At 43.3% G+C, this 14,872-nt stretch overlaps 2 protein-coding genes across 6 annotated transcripts in view; both read left to right on the top strand.

Annotated features, from left to right (window-relative positions):
• Nucleotides 1–8,991, top strand: part of irak1 (interleukin-1 receptor-associated kinase 1) — a 21,159-nt gene extending 12,168 nt beyond the window's left edge. For all 4 annotated transcript variants that reach the window (XM_046057106.1, XM_046057105.1, XM_046057108.1 and 1 more), the window contains exons 12-15: nucleotides 2,606–2,700; nucleotides 3,981–4,626; nucleotides 5,943–6,041; nucleotides 8,118–8,991. In XM_046057106.1, the coding sequence (XP_045913062.1) occupies nucleotides 2,606–2,700; nucleotides 3,981–4,626; nucleotides 5,943–6,041; nucleotides 8,118–8,197 (920 nt within the window). In that variant the 3' untranslated portion in view covers nucleotides 8,198–8,991. The remainder of the gene's footprint in view (nucleotides 1–2,605; nucleotides 2,701–3,980; nucleotides 4,627–5,942; nucleotides 6,042–8,117) is intronic.
• A 1,523-nt stretch (nucleotides 8,992–10,514) lies between these two features.
• LOC123975875 (host cell factor 1-like) overlaps nucleotides 10,515–14,872 on the top strand; it is a 26,093-nt gene continuing 21,735 nt past the window's right edge. The window contains exons 1-2 of one of the 2 annotated variants that reach the window (XM_046057667.1): nucleotides 10,515–10,647; nucleotides 12,535–12,738. In XM_046057667.1, coding sequence (XP_045913623.1) covers nucleotides 12,567–12,738 — 172 coding nt within the window. In that variant the 5' untranslated portion in view covers nucleotides 10,515–10,647; nucleotides 12,535–12,566. Of the gene's footprint in view, nucleotides 10,648–11,931; nucleotides 12,739–14,872 lie in introns of those variants that run through there. The other variant, XM_046057668.1, reaches the window with a different exon arrangement.

The following is a 14,872-nucleotide window of genomic DNA, read 5'->3' as shown; positions in this document are numbered from 1 at the left end:
GTGTAAAGTAGCGAGCGTGCAGCTTGTAGAACAGTGTAAAGTAGCGAGCGTGCAGCTTGTAGAACAGTGTAAAGTAGCGAGCGTGCAGCTTGTAGAACAGCGTAAAGTAGTGAGCGTGCAGCTTGTAGAACAGCGTAAAGTAGCGAGCGTGCAGCTTGTAGAACAGTGTAAAGTGGCGAGCGTGCAGCTTGTAGAACAGGGTAAAGTAGTGAGCGTGCAGCTTGTAGAACAGGGTAAAGTAGCGAGCGTGCAGCTTGTAGAACAGTGTAAAGTAGTGAGCGTGCAGCTTGTAGAACAGTGTAAAGTAGTGAGCGTGCAGCTGGTAGAACAGTGTAAAGTAGTGAGCGTGCAGCTGGTAGAACAGTGTAAATCTGCTGTCCCCTCAAAATAACACATCACACAGCCGTTAATGCTTAAACCGCTGGCAACAACAGTGAGGACACCCCTGAGGGAAAATGTCAGTTCATTGAGGGAACCGTGAATGCCAACATCTACTGTGACATATTGAAGCAGAACAGGATCCCCTCCCTTCAGAGACCGGGCCGCAGGCCAGCGTTCCAACATAATAACGACCCCAAACACACCTACAAGATGACCGCTGCCTCGCTAAAGAAGCTGAGGGTAAAGGTGACGGACTGGCCAGCACGTCTCCAGACCTGAACCTTACTGAGCATCTGTGGGGCTCCTCAAACGGAAGATGGAGGAGCGCAAGGTCTCTAACATCCACCAGCGCCGTGATGACGTCATGGAGGGGTGGAAGAGGACTCCAGTGGTGACCTGTGAAGCTCTGGTGAACTCCGTGCCCAAGAGGGTTAAGGCAGCGCTGGGAAATAATGGTGGACCCACATAATAATGACTCTTTCGGGTCATTTGACACTTCGCTAAGCCCCGCCTCCGTTAATTACTGTTGCTAAGTCCGACAAACTGTCGGCGCTGCTGCTGTCTGTTACTGCACTCTCTGGAGAAATATTGTCAAATTTGTTGGAAAAACTAGTCTTAGAAAGAAGCAGACAGTTTTGCAGTTGCATTGTGCATTTGAAGGTTGGATTCAGGCTCTCAGACTTAAACAGATGATAAAAAAATGAAAGATAGAAGCTAAATCCTACTGATCACAGAGTACAAGTGAACCACCGCATCCCCCGACCACTGAGACAAAAGACAACGATATCAACGATCAACAGTGTTCCTGTACAGCTGGTCGGCCTCTGTTCATTGTTACAGTCATTAAAAAGCAGAACAGCAGGACTTTATTACGTTACATTCAGCAGGAAGTTAGCCAGCGTTAGCTAACTAACAAAACATTAGGAACAATCCATAGCCGACATGTTTCTGGATTTATTTCGGGTTTTGGAAAGAGAATAAATCGTACTTCTCCTTTCAGCCTCTCTGGATAGCTGCTGTAACTATTACAAGTGACCCAGGAACAGCGTTTGACCAGATCTTTGAAAAATACAGCTAGAAAAGCAAGAAAACGACTCTTTCTGCATCAGAGTCAGTGGAGCGCAGCCATGAAAGTGTTGGACTTCAGTTAGAAAGAGTCCTATACTGCGCTGTGATTGGCCAGCTGCGTATTCGGGGCGTGGCACACTCACTACTTTACACTGGAGCAAAGGATCGTTTCTTCAGTGTCGTCACATGAAAACAGAATCAGATATTTACAGAAATGTGAGGGGAGGACTCACTTTTGTGAGATATTGTATATATTGCACTTTTCATACAGAGCAGAGACTAGACTGTACTATTATTTCCAGAGGCGCAACAATTCCCACCACCATCAGAAATCCCTCCTCACTCCAACCTGCAAGATGGCGGACCAGAACCACTTCCGGTTCGAGACACAGACTGTATATAAGAAATCGACGTAGTCATGGTGACGTCGCCCGTTGGTTCGTGGAGCGCCATTTTGAAGCCTCGAGTTTGACTGATAGAGCGCCGAGATGGCGGAGCTAACGGCGTGTGCGGAGCTAGCTAGCTTGCTTAGCGAGGTGCGTCTGTAACTCACAGTAACTGTCATTTTAACAGACTGATAAGTTTGTCTAGAGAACAACAGTCTTAAAACTAAATGTTCTCACCAGAGAAAGTGAACAGCCGACTCCTAATGAGCTTTTTCAACGGCGCTGGTTAAATTTACACAGTGCCGAGGGTACGAGTCACTCTATACTGATTGACAGGTTGCCATGGTAACGACTTGTCAATCGTAGATAATCCCGCCCTGAAACTTACTCTGCTTTGTGGTCTATTTTAAAATAATTGGGACCATAATTTACTAAATGAACATCATGCTGTGTTGAAGAAGACTTGAAACTAGCGACTGAGACCATAAACTCATCAGGAAAGTGTTTACTGAGGGAATAAATCAGCTGACAAGTAGAAACATTTTAACATTATTTCTAATGGAGCCGGACTTCTTTTTGCAACCAGAAGAGTCGCCCCCTGCTGGCCGTTCGATAGAATGCAGGTTTCAGGGACTTCTGCGTTCACATCAGATCGCAGACCGGAAGCTTCCCGCTTGGTTCGAGCGAGGAATGTACCCTCAGTGTGTTTTCCTCCTCATGATGTTTCCTGCCTGTTACTTTCAGCTGCTGTGTTCATGTTGTGCCTTTAGGGGGCGCCGCAGAGCCAGCTGGCTGTATGGAGATGGTGGCTCTGGCCGTAAAGTGTCTGGACAAGAAGAGGAAGAAGAGGCCGCCCATGACCGAGGTCAGAGAGACTCTTTAAAGTTTTCCTGTACGCAGACGTCCTCTGCCTGTCCAACAACACAGGCTGTATTTAAAGATGGCCGCCGCCATCACAGATATGTGTGTTGTAGCGACCAGGGGTGGAGCAGGGACTACGTTATACCCAGAGCCATGTAGAGAGAGAGTTAACAGGACTGGTTATTGCCTAATGAAGCGTCAGCAAATAGTAGTTTTAATGTTAACGTTTTAATATCTTTACACAGTCGTTAACGTTAATGAGCTAACGTTAGGCCCTGTTTCTGTCTGTAGCAAGAACTTTATCAATAGTAGTGATACAGTGGTAAAGATTTCATTCATTAACTGTTACGTCTGGATGAAAACTTCTCAGAGTTAGATTTCAATGGCAGGGCTTTTTCTTTCAGCATCTCTCTCAAATACTGATAAAGGTAAAATATAATCAGATTTTTTAATTGCATATTTTGACATTTTTAAGACAAAACATTTGTAATATTAACGTGTTGTTAATAAAGTTCAAAAAGGAAAAAAACGACATCCTTACATCTAAACCTGTTGGTCTGGAGCTGCGGGTCAATGATACTGAAAAGAATACTGAAGGCTAGAGCAGCAACAGTTAGTTGATTAATCAATTAGTTGTCAACTAATAAATTAATTGGCATCTATTTTGATTATCGATTCATCGTTTTTAGTAATTTTTAAGAAAACCAAGATTTCTTTCCTCTCCTGTAACAGTAAACTGAATATATTTGGGTTGTGAACAAAACAAAACATTTGAGGACATCACCTCAGGCTTTGAGAGACACTGATCAACATTTGTCCCCATTTTATAGACTAAACAAATTGATTAATCGACGACACAATAACCAGCAGATTAGTCAACTATTAAAAAATAATCATTAGCATTATTTGCTCGTTCTGACTGCTCTGCACTAGAGGGAGGATTTAAAATGTTTGTGTGTACATGATTGTAAATAAAACTAACTCGGAAATGGCCTAAAGTTAACTTTTAATTTCACGGTCATAGCAGCGCTTTGCTAATATAAATTGTACAATTATGATTATGTAAAACATAAAAATATAAATTAAGGTTTCGTAGTACTCCATGTACACAGAATCTCAAATTGAAATGCTTTTATTTGAACAGATGAATCGTCAGATTGTGGCTGTAATGACCTGCGTGGCCTCCAGGGGCCGCTGGCTGCACTGTTGGTCTTTTTATGTGGTGTTCCTCAGGGTTCCTGTTCGGGTCCTCTTCTGTTCCTCATGTCAATGTTCTCCTCTCAGGTGTTCGACAGACTTGAGGACATCCACAACATCGTGAGGAAGACCAGCTCCTCCTCCTCCCCCCTACCCAGACCCCCTCCCCCCCTGGACTCCAGTGTGGGAGCTCTGTCCCAACAGCTGTCCAAACTGGGACCACTGGAAGACACCTATCAGCTCCCCCAGTCCTCTCAGTTCTCCTCCTCCTCTTTCTGCGCCCTCACCCCTCCTAACCCGCTACACTCCGCCTCTTCCTTCCCCCCCTCCGCTTCCTTCCCCCCCTCCTCTTCCTTCCCCCCCTCCTCTTCCTCCTCCTCGTTCGCTGGTCCGTGTGAAACCGATGAGAGTCGAGGTTTCTCCCAGTATGACCCTCGCGCCCAAGTCAGATCTAACGGGACCAGTTCCAGTTGTCTGTCCGCACCAACCAGAGACCAGAATCACAGCTCAGCTGCTCCGGGGGGGTCCCAGTCCAGCCAGCCTTCTGTCCCTACTGAGGACCAGTACAACTTCCCTCCCCAGCCCAGCAGCACCAGTGACAGGTCAGGGGCTGGGGTCCTCACAGGGGCCCCTACAGGACCAGACACCAGAGAGCAGACCACAGCAGGGCCCTATGGTGTCCCACAATGCCTCTCTGTGGGGTCCCTGCGTTCAGTGTCCCCGGGGCCCTCAGGTACATCAACAGCTCTTTAAAGGACCAGATGAGTTCATGTCGTGGAAACTGAATCACTGTGAATTCTCAGAAGTTGGTATGAAATAATGTGAAACTGCCGGCAACAGCACAGCTTGCGTTTTGGCGGTGTAACTGCAGAGCAGAAGCGCGTCAGGCTGCGGCGTAGGTTTGACGCCGAAGTATAAAGTGGCGATAAAAGAGGTAATATGGAGTCCGGTCGACTCAGGTCAATATAAATAACTAAGAACAAACTGTTATGTCTCAAAATCTTCTCGAGTTAATTAATTAGACTGAAAGATTATTTCAACTTCGTCCAACAGAATTTGCTGGAAATAATAAAATAAGAATCAGAAAGGATCTTTATGGTACAGACGTTTTAAAAGAAAACGTGTTCGTTTTGGAAAATCTCACTGAGCTGTTCTTCTGAGATTTGACCTCATGGACTCTATAAAAAAATTATATTTATAGATATGAAGTGGAGGAAATTAGGGATGCACTGAATGTTGGCAACCGAAATTAATCGGCCGAAAATAGCAAAAACATCACTTTCTGTGTTCGGCCTAATGAGTCAAAAGACCGAATAAACTTTACCAAACAATCACGTTGCCAAGAAGTCGGCAGTGTGGAAGCATTTTAAAGAGTCCGAGCTGTTTGCAGACGCTGTTTTGCTGAACTGTCCAGCACATCTGCTCCATCTGTGGCTGACTTCTTAGAAAAGAACCACTTAGAGTGTTTCTGTCAATCGTCTGTGAGAAGGAGATTAAACTAGCCGCACCTACATTTGGAGTGCACACGTATTCTAGCCTTAACGGTAAGTGAGGCGGCCCAGAGCGAGCTGACAGGCAGGTTAGATATTTTATCCTGTCAGTTTGTCTCCTTACAAAGACAAGTGTTGTAGTATGAGAGTCCTGCCTGAAGAGAGGCTGTGAAGTCTTCATGTTACGCCGTACGAGAACCACATACATTATTTATAAAATCTCTTCGGAATGGATGGATTTAGCGCGAGGATGCACAGGTAACAGCAGAAAAAGCACATTTTGACTATTTAATTTATGCAGTGGGGGGGAAAAAAATTGGCAAAATGAATGGGGGGGGGGGGGTGCATCCCTAGATTCAATTCAATTTTATTTATATAGCGCCAAATCCCAACAAGTTATCTCAGTGCTTTTTAAGGTTTTTTTAAAGGTCTAGACCGTACTCTGTGATGATATTTACAGAAACCCAACATTTCCCACCAAGAGCAGCACTAGGAGACAGAGGCAAGGAAGATGAAATTAATGTAAAAACTAATACATTTCCATTTCCTGTGTGTTCAGTCCACGTGAATCCCAGTAAGCAGCGTTTCCTGGAGAAGAAAGCTCTGTACGAGGAGGGAAGGATTCAGACTCCAGAGCTGCTGTCGTCTGACGAACTCTGTAAGGAAAACAACATCTTGATTCCTAGATTTGAATGTATCTTAATACATCTCTTCGTGTTATCATGTCGTATTTTATCTTGCCTCGTGAGTTTTTCTTGTAGTCTAGCTTTATTTTTTTATTTATTCAAAATGAGAACATTTAAGAATATATCAGAAGATGATGATAATATAGAACCTAATCCCCGCTCCTTCCGGCGAGAGACGACTAATGTTTGATCCTGAATTACACACATGATGTTAGTTTAGTCAAGAAAGTAGGAGTTTGTTGTAAGACTGAAAATACTTTATTACAAACACTACAAACCCAAAAGTCTTGTATGTGACATCATAACTGTTTCTCTGTGACTGAAGCTAACGTCACTGAAAAGCTAACATTGCTGCAGCTAATGTAAGCTAACGTCACTGCAGCTAACGTTACTGCAACGTCCTTTCATCAATACAACTGTGAGTAGAAGATGTGATGAAAGGACCAGAAGTCGTTGGATTAAACACAGCAGATGAGACACATCTGTACATGGAACATAGCTAGTAGCAAGCAAGCAATAAATGTTAGCTTAGCATTATAGCGCTAACATGTTGATGATGTATATTGTGAGAGACGAGAGATAGTGAGAGAGAGTTCACTGAGCGTTTTCACACAGAACTAAATGTTACTTTACACTTTTACAACAAACTGCGACTTTCTTGACTTAAATTTATTTTAAACTAACAAACGTGTGTAATTCAGGGCACAATTCAAACGGGATCAACTATATTAGTCGTGTCTCGCTGTTGACTACTGTACATATTGTTTCTAAAATAACGTCCAATGGGCCGGAAGAGGATGAACTTAAGCTCTTTATAATGACGCTTCTTGTAATGCTTTACTTTAAGGACATATTTTCCTCTAAACCCTTTTTTCATTGAATAAACATTAGCTTCAGTGACGTTAGCTTCAGTGACGTTAGCTTCAGTGATGTTAGCTTTAATGATGTTTGCTTCAGTGCGTTAGCTTCAGTGACATTAGCTTCAGTGACGTTAGCTTCAGTGACGTTAGCTTCAGTGACGTTAGCTTTAATGATGTTTGCTTCAGTGCGTTAGCTTCAGTGACGTTAGCTTCAATGACGTTAGCTTCAATGACGTTAGCTTCAATGACGTTAGCTTTAATGACGTTTGCTTCAGTGATGTTAGTTTCAGTGACGTTTGCTGCGGTTATGTTAGCTTCAGTACCGTTAGTTTCAGAGTACATTAGCTTCAGTGACATTAGCTTTAATGATGTTTGCTTCAGTGCGTTAGCTTCAGTGATGTTAGTTTCAGTGACGTTTGCTGCGGTTATGTTAGCTTCAGTACTGTTAGTTTCAGAGTACATTAGCTTCAGTGACGTTAGCTTCAATGACGTTAGCTTCAGTGACCTTAGCTTCAATGACGTTAGCTTCAGTGACGTTAGCTTTAATGATGTTTGCTTCAGTGCGTTAGCTTCAGTGATGTTAGTTTCAGTGACGCTTCAGTACCATTAGCTTCTGTTTCGGTGAAATTAGCTTTGGTGACATTAGCTTAAGTTTTGTGATCTTTTGTAATTTTGTATTTTCATCTTCAACAGTTTTACGATAAACTGCGACTTTCTTAACTTCTTCTTAAACTGACAAACATCTTGTGTGTAATTCAGGGCACAAATCAAATAGGATTTAAACATTTAGCAAGGATTACACTTTCCACGTACGCGAGAGCCCGCGAGGGGCGGTGTGACGAAAACATTGTCATCTGAGGGGGTACGTGTAGGTTCTGTGTCGACGTCTGCGTGCCTCCCGTTTTTTATGACCGACTACGCTACCAGGGCACAAACCGATCTAATAAGCAATTGTGGAACAGAAGTAGTCTGCGTCTGTGGCGTCCCCAGCTGTCCGTGTGCTCATGCGCTCCAGGGTATAGTCGAGGCTTTAGTCGTCTATCGCTGTTCTGAACATATTTATTTGGAAATAAACTCCCATGTGGTGGAAGGGACGAACTTAGCCTCTCTATAAAAGGCAAAAATATTCCTGTATGCAGCCCTCATCTCGCCTCACATTTTCTCATTTCATTTTTCATGTTTCCTCAGACAGAGGGAGGAGTTCTGCTGAGTCCAGAGGACCGGAGGAGAGCGACGAGCTGGATTATCTTCCTGCTGAACACGACTGATGCTTTCTTTCAGTGACTTGACACAAATCGCTGCCATCTGGTTCTGAAGGACCAAAGGCGACCCATCTCAGAGCTGTGGGCTCTTTTGTTAACTGTCGGCCTCAAACCCCGCTAGGGCCGCAGCTTCACAGACATTAGTTGAATCCGTTAACTGTTTTCCAGTCTGAGGCCCGCTCCTTCCTGGTTCAATCTTGAAGTACAAAGCAGCCATGTCGTCTCTACGTCGATGTGAACTGCCGTTGAGTTTGCACGTGAAGCAGCACTGAAACACATCTCTCTACACTGAAATTAACAACATATTCACATATCAGGCTTTACAAATCAACCAAAGACATAACATCAGCAGAGATTACCATGAAGGTATGACGACGACATCACGCCGACAGACAGACTGGAAACAGCCTCGTTAGCTACCTTGGACAATTTACTCACGTCTGTTTACTGATTTTTAAAATTCAGACAGAAACACTTTTAATTATTAGTAATTCTTTGTCATAAAATGCTGAAATATATAATATTTGAATGTAACTGAGTTTGTCCTGTTTGCTTTGGGACTCTCAGTCCAGCTGATTAATGTTGACTTTGATATTTATTGGTTTTTCAGATTTGTAAACTGGTTATAACAATATGACACACTGCAGAACAAATGAGGTACTCAGAATATATATATATATATATATATATATATGTGTGTGTGTGTGTATTAGCTAATTGAAAGTACTTTGACTGATATGGCAATATGATATCAGAGGGAATGATCAGTATTCTCATTTCATTAAAAAATATTAAAATGATTCTGGTGTCATTTTTTTTTTTATTAGCGAATCAAACTGTAGAAGTTAATGTGTAGGCAGGAACATATTTCATTTAATTTGGCGCTCCGACCGTTTCCGAGTGTTATGATTTGTGCGACAACACGAGACACAGCAATATCACTAACTAGTCCAACAGGAAGAAGGCCAACTTGCCGGCTGTCCTGCAGACTTTTATTTCACCAAGGTCTCGCCAACGTCCTGCAGCTTCACGCTCGGTCTCTCTCTTTTCCTCTTAGCTTCCTCCGTCAGCATCCTCTTCGGTCTCTTCTCCTCTGCCTTTAGCTAACGTTATGTCCACAGTGGCTGCTGAACCCGGTTATGTCTATGTTATGTATGACATCTTCTTCAGTCACTTTGCAGCCTCTGCTATGATATTCATACTGAGAAACTGAGCTACCTTCTTCCAAATAACTCACATTGTACATTATATACTTGTTGCGTCTTCCTTTTATCTAACTTACTGAAGACTCTCGGTGGTGTGTCACATGGTGCCGTAAAGCCGTTCTCGTCATAGAAATCTCCCACAGCCTGGAGAGGCAATGAAAGTGACGTCATTTATCGTGTTACAAAGTAAGTGTAGCGTCGAACATCCAGGGTCCAGTCGTGGGGGCAGCAGCTCCAGCAGGGGCCCCCATGGGTTTTGGCCTCCTACAACCTCAGAGCTGGTAACATCCGAACCACCTCAACTCACTCCTTTCGACGCACCTGTCCTGAACATCCTCTCACAACTGTCTCAGCTGTTAGTTGTTCTTTGTAATATTCAAATGTTTTGATTAAAGGAGTGTATGTTGAAGTACATGGGATTTAATGTTTTGTTTGTATTTTTGACGATGAGATCGAATTGGTATCGAGAATCTTAGAATTTTACTGGTATTAATATTGAGTACTAAATTTCTGGGATTGTGACGTTCCTAGACTCCCTAAGGATTCCCTACCTGGAGGGAGCACTATCCTGGTTTCCTGCTGAGAGCCATGTTGCTTAGAAATGGAATTTTGACACACATTATTTTAACAAATATTGTGTCTCCTGCAATTACAATAACATTTCAGTTGATAGTTCAGCCCATATTTCTGTCAAAAAGATTTTCTTTGACTCTCTAAAAGTAAATTACCGTAACATTATCAAGCAGTCGCTCTGTGGAGGATCAACTTTACACCCAAAAGTTTTTATTTTTCTGCTATAAGTAAATGTGAGGTCAGGTATCCTCTCTTCAGTTTCCCCAAGATGCATCACAGCTAGTAATGGCGTATCCCATAATATATTTTCTGGTTGTAATGATTTGGTTCAATATTTATTTATTGGCATTCATTCATTAGTGTGTGTGTTGTGTGAACTTAATTTAAGTTGAGCTTCTGGCAATGTAAGATGTAGTCGATTTTGTTATTGCAATGAACTTTGCATCAATAAATCTGTCCTTCGTTTTTCTGTTGAAGAGAAGAGGTTGTGTTTCTCCTCCAGGAGGCGCGCTGCTGTCACTGCTGCTTTCTGAAGTTTTGGGAGAAAATGGCGTCTTCCTGAACGGCATGAGAAGATGTGCATATTTTGTTTTTTTTAAGTTGAAACTGTCCGGAAACATTCGTGTAAGCGTTGCATCAAATCCCAGACTTTTACTATAATTTTAGAGCTAATCACGAGTAAGTATTGTGTACAAGATAAAACGCTATTCGTTATATTGCAGCTTTATTGTGAGCGGCCAACGGTGCCGCGCCGCCATGTTTCTTGAGGGAAGGGAACGTTAGCTACGCCAATGCTAACCTGCTAACTCAACATTTGTGCTTCTTTTAAAAAAATACTAAATCTACATCATATAGCTCTATTGGCCAATTTGCCCAGTCATAATATGCGATTTCACACAGAACATATAGTTAGTTTTGATGCTTCTTTTAACCATAAATTAACAGCAATTCGAAGCTAACGTGTCATTAGCGCTTGCTAACCTAAAAAGCTAACTAGCTGTGTCAGGATCCAATCGAAGCTAACGAGTCAGCAGCGCTTGCTAATCTAAAATGCTAACTAGCTGGCGAGGAGCTAATTTAGCATAGTGTTCAAGTACATACTCTAGAAAGATGTGCTCATATGGGGATACAAAGTTACCTGATGTTACGCCAGTACTTAGCATTAGCTTAGCCTGCCCACAACAAATTAAATGGGACTAGCATTAGCCTAGCCGCAAAGGCTAATGTTGCGGGGTTAGCATTAGCTGCCCAGGGAGCTAATTAGCCAACATGAATAGCATTTTAGTAGCTGGAGCAGAGAGGCAGCGTCACCCTGTGTGTTTTGTTAATAATTCGTTTTATTCATTAAACTGCATTTAACAAGATGATTGTGGAGAAAATAAAATATTGCTTTGTGCAACTTCCTGTGTCGGCTTGCTGTTTGCTAGCCCTGAAAACTCGACCCAGGTGTATCTGACACCTGTGTTTACCTGCCGGCCAGCCGAGGACGCTTTAACTGTTGACAGACAGGAGTCTGCCGAATGAAGCAACAGCTGCTCTAATGTGTCAGGAAGAGTTATTGTTTATATGATGAGAGTTTATATACAAATCCGGAAGCATTCACTTAAAAACACTGCATTTATTTAATGGATAGATGTTTGTTTTGTTTGTATAGTTAGGGCTGCAGTTGATGATGATTACTTTCATCAGTCGCTCATTTTATTATTCGATAGAGTTTAGAGTGTAAAAATGTCCAAAAAAGACCAAACAGTGTGAGAGTTGATAAAGGTTTTGATTTAAAAAATTAAAAGCCGTCATTAAATGTTTGAAAATGTTCAATTAGCAATTTTTTTATGTGAACTTCTATTTGATGTCAAACGTTTACATAATTATTTATATTCTACAGTTTGGTCCTTAGTAGTATTTTGTTGAACTGATGAATCCAGGATTGAACAGGCTGAAGTTGTCCGACACCCTGTGGCGGAGCAGCTGCCTGTTAGCATGGTTAGCAGTTAGCCACCTAGCTTCTGCCATTTCCAGCAGCGCTGCTTGTGTTTGGTTGGTTGCTGTTAGCAGCAAGATGGCGGCTTCCATCCCGGCGCACAGACCCTCCGCTCTGCATATTTAGCAACAGCTTTCAGCCTCCACTGTTCCCCCCTCACACTGATGCATGGAGCAGCCGTGCACCGCACTCACCCGCAGCTGGATTATGCGTTTCTGTTTCTGCTGGTTCTTGTTAATCTGAGCGGCTACCGGCGAATTTCTACAGCGTTCACGGGGCTAAAATGGCGGACTGTCTGCTGCAGTGTCTGGGCTAGCTAGCATCACACCGACCCCTCTCAGAATCACAGACTGGAACATCAGATAATGTTTATTATATCTGTTTAATAAAAGTTCACGAAGCTGTAGCGGACAGCTCATCACGTCCAGTTAAAACAGCTAAAATAGCCAGCTTTGGATAAATTAGCCGGCTAGCCATTAAGCTTCGGGAGCTAGTTAGCAGGCTAATGCTAACCGTGAGCTAGACAAAAACTTTCTGACGCAACTCTCGACTGAATTTTGGATTTTCTTTTTCCCCTTGCTGAGGACCGGGAGACGCGAACCCCGACAGCAGCGACATGGCGTCCGAACCCGCGGTGCTTCAGCCCCGCTGGAAGCGCGTCCAGGGTTGGACCGGGCCGGTGCCGCGGCCCCGCCACGGACACCGAGCCGTGACCATCAAGGAGCTAATGGTGGTGTTCGGCGGAGGGAACGAGGGGATCGTGGACGAGCTGCACGTCTACAACACCGGTAAGTTACCGGGAACACCGATTACCGTGACTTCAAAGTACATTTTTATAGAATATTAATCTGTAGAAATGTATAAACTGGCTTCTGTTTATGCTAACACGAACCTAGCCGTCAGTTAGCTAACTGTGCTAAAGAGCTACCATGTTTTGATTTTATTCGGTGGGTGTGACGGAAGCTTGAAGCTGGATGTTGGGGATTTCACTTCAGGGGGTCGGGTTGGAGGTTTAGCCCGCTAGGCTAGGCTAGGCTAGCTCCTGCTCCTTGAAGCTAACGCGGTAGCCGCTGTTCCGCATGCTAACAGGATTAGCTGTGTAGCTAACGGAGCGGCTCTGGCAGAAACAGAGAGAAATGGCGCGTTTTCACTGAAAACATTGTCGACGTCACACGGACACGCCCCTCCGCCGCTGCTGCAGCGCAGGTGAGCGGCAGAGACAACAAATAATGTGACGGAAGGGCTTTTAAACGCTTCATGTTAGGACTTTAAAGTGTGTGTGTCTCAAGCATATTCATTTTTTCTGTAATATTGACTAAATAAGTGTCTGTGCAGAACGGAAAGGAAGAAAAGAGGAAGAAAACAGATGTAATGTTTTTTTTAATGAACAACATTAGAGCCGCTGTTGGTGGTTTAATCTACAGTCATGCAACATTTCTAATATTACAGTATAACTGTTTTTGCAGCGGCCGCCACTCTGTTTACTGCCCTATTGAATCAGCTGACCAATCAGTTAACAGGCTCCTCCTTAAAGTGATCAGAATAGAATCCATGATGCACCTGGATCATCATTTTCTGTTGTCACAACCACCGGGACGTGAGCAACTGCAGGAGTCACCACAGTCCTATAAATCCGGCGGTCTTGTCTGCTTTTGATTGGCTCTCACCTTCTTCCACGACTGAGTTTTGGGGAAAATACACACAGATAGAGACGCAGTTGACCAAAAATTGCCCTGAGACATGTTAGGTGCAGCAGTACGCCAAGAAAAAATGGGCGATGTGGCCAAAAATGTTATCAGGATAACAAAAATTCATATGGTTGGATATTGATTAATTATCAGGATAAATGTCTAATCAGTATTTGTTTCAGGTTTAAAGGCTGATTTTTGCTCCTGAGTGAAAGTTAACGTAGTTTTAAACTTTTCTTTCTGGTCAGAACAAACAGAGGATCACTTCACAAATCTGAGGCACAACGTTCAGAACAATGATAAAAAAATCTGTTTTGAACAAATATGCACGAGTAAAATTAAGTTAAGAAAACGTTCAGTCCCTTTTTGTCTGTCTTCATAGGAAATCAAACATTTATTGAACATTTGTTATTGAGGACAGGGCTGAACGATTCTGGAAGATAATCTAACTGGGATTGTTTTATTACCAATATAACGATTGCGATTTAATATGCGATTAATGTTTAAGCTCTTTCCCTTCTGGACCGGACGAGCAGTAAATCAGTGTGCAGTCTGACCAGAGATCAAACACACACTGTGGCAGGATGAATAATTATATATCTAATTATTATAATGAGAAAGATCACGGCATTAAATAAGATGATACATCATCATAAGAACAGCCAAGTTCCCCACAGTGTGTTAAACAGTAAGAGCTCAATACAAACTCACAGTTCAACCAGCAGGTACTGCGTCCTGATCTGAGGTCAGACCTCCTGGAGTCCATCTTTCTGTGTCCCAGGCAGCAAACAAAAATACTCAGTTTGAGGTTCAATTCAAAAGTTGGCCAACAGAAATAAAACCAAGTGACGCCGCTCCAGGCTGTACAGGTCGTTCAGGTACCTGACGGGGAACCGGAGTGATCAATCAGATCTGGATCAGAACGCCAGGGACACAATCGTTCCTACAAACTCTGTCTGGACCGATCTGACCCGGTTCTATGAGGAAATCTCGTTTTATCACGTTGCAATAATATCGTGAATGCAGTTAATCAGTCAGCCCTAATTAGGAAAATTATAGTGCGATAATTATCGTTTTTGGGTGCACAGATGACCATTTAGGTTTCTCTGCAGCTGTAAAGTGTTTGACCTCTTGTACCCCCCCCCCCCCCCAGGAAGTAAACCTGTAAACTGTCTAACCCGTTGTTTTACCCCCCCCCCCCCCCCCCCCCCCCCCCCCCCCCCCCCCCCCCCCC

Source organism: Micropterus dolomieu, linkage group LG08, assembly GCF_021292245.1.
Source record: "Micropterus dolomieu isolate WLL.071019.BEF.003 ecotype Adirondacks linkage group LG08, ASM2129224v1, whole genome shotgun sequence".
NCBI lineage: Eukaryota > Metazoa > Chordata > Actinopteri > Centrarchiformes > Centrarchidae > Micropterus > Micropterus dolomieu.
Note: the sequence above shows the minus strand (reverse complement) of the source record. Positions and strands in the feature narration are given on the sequence as shown.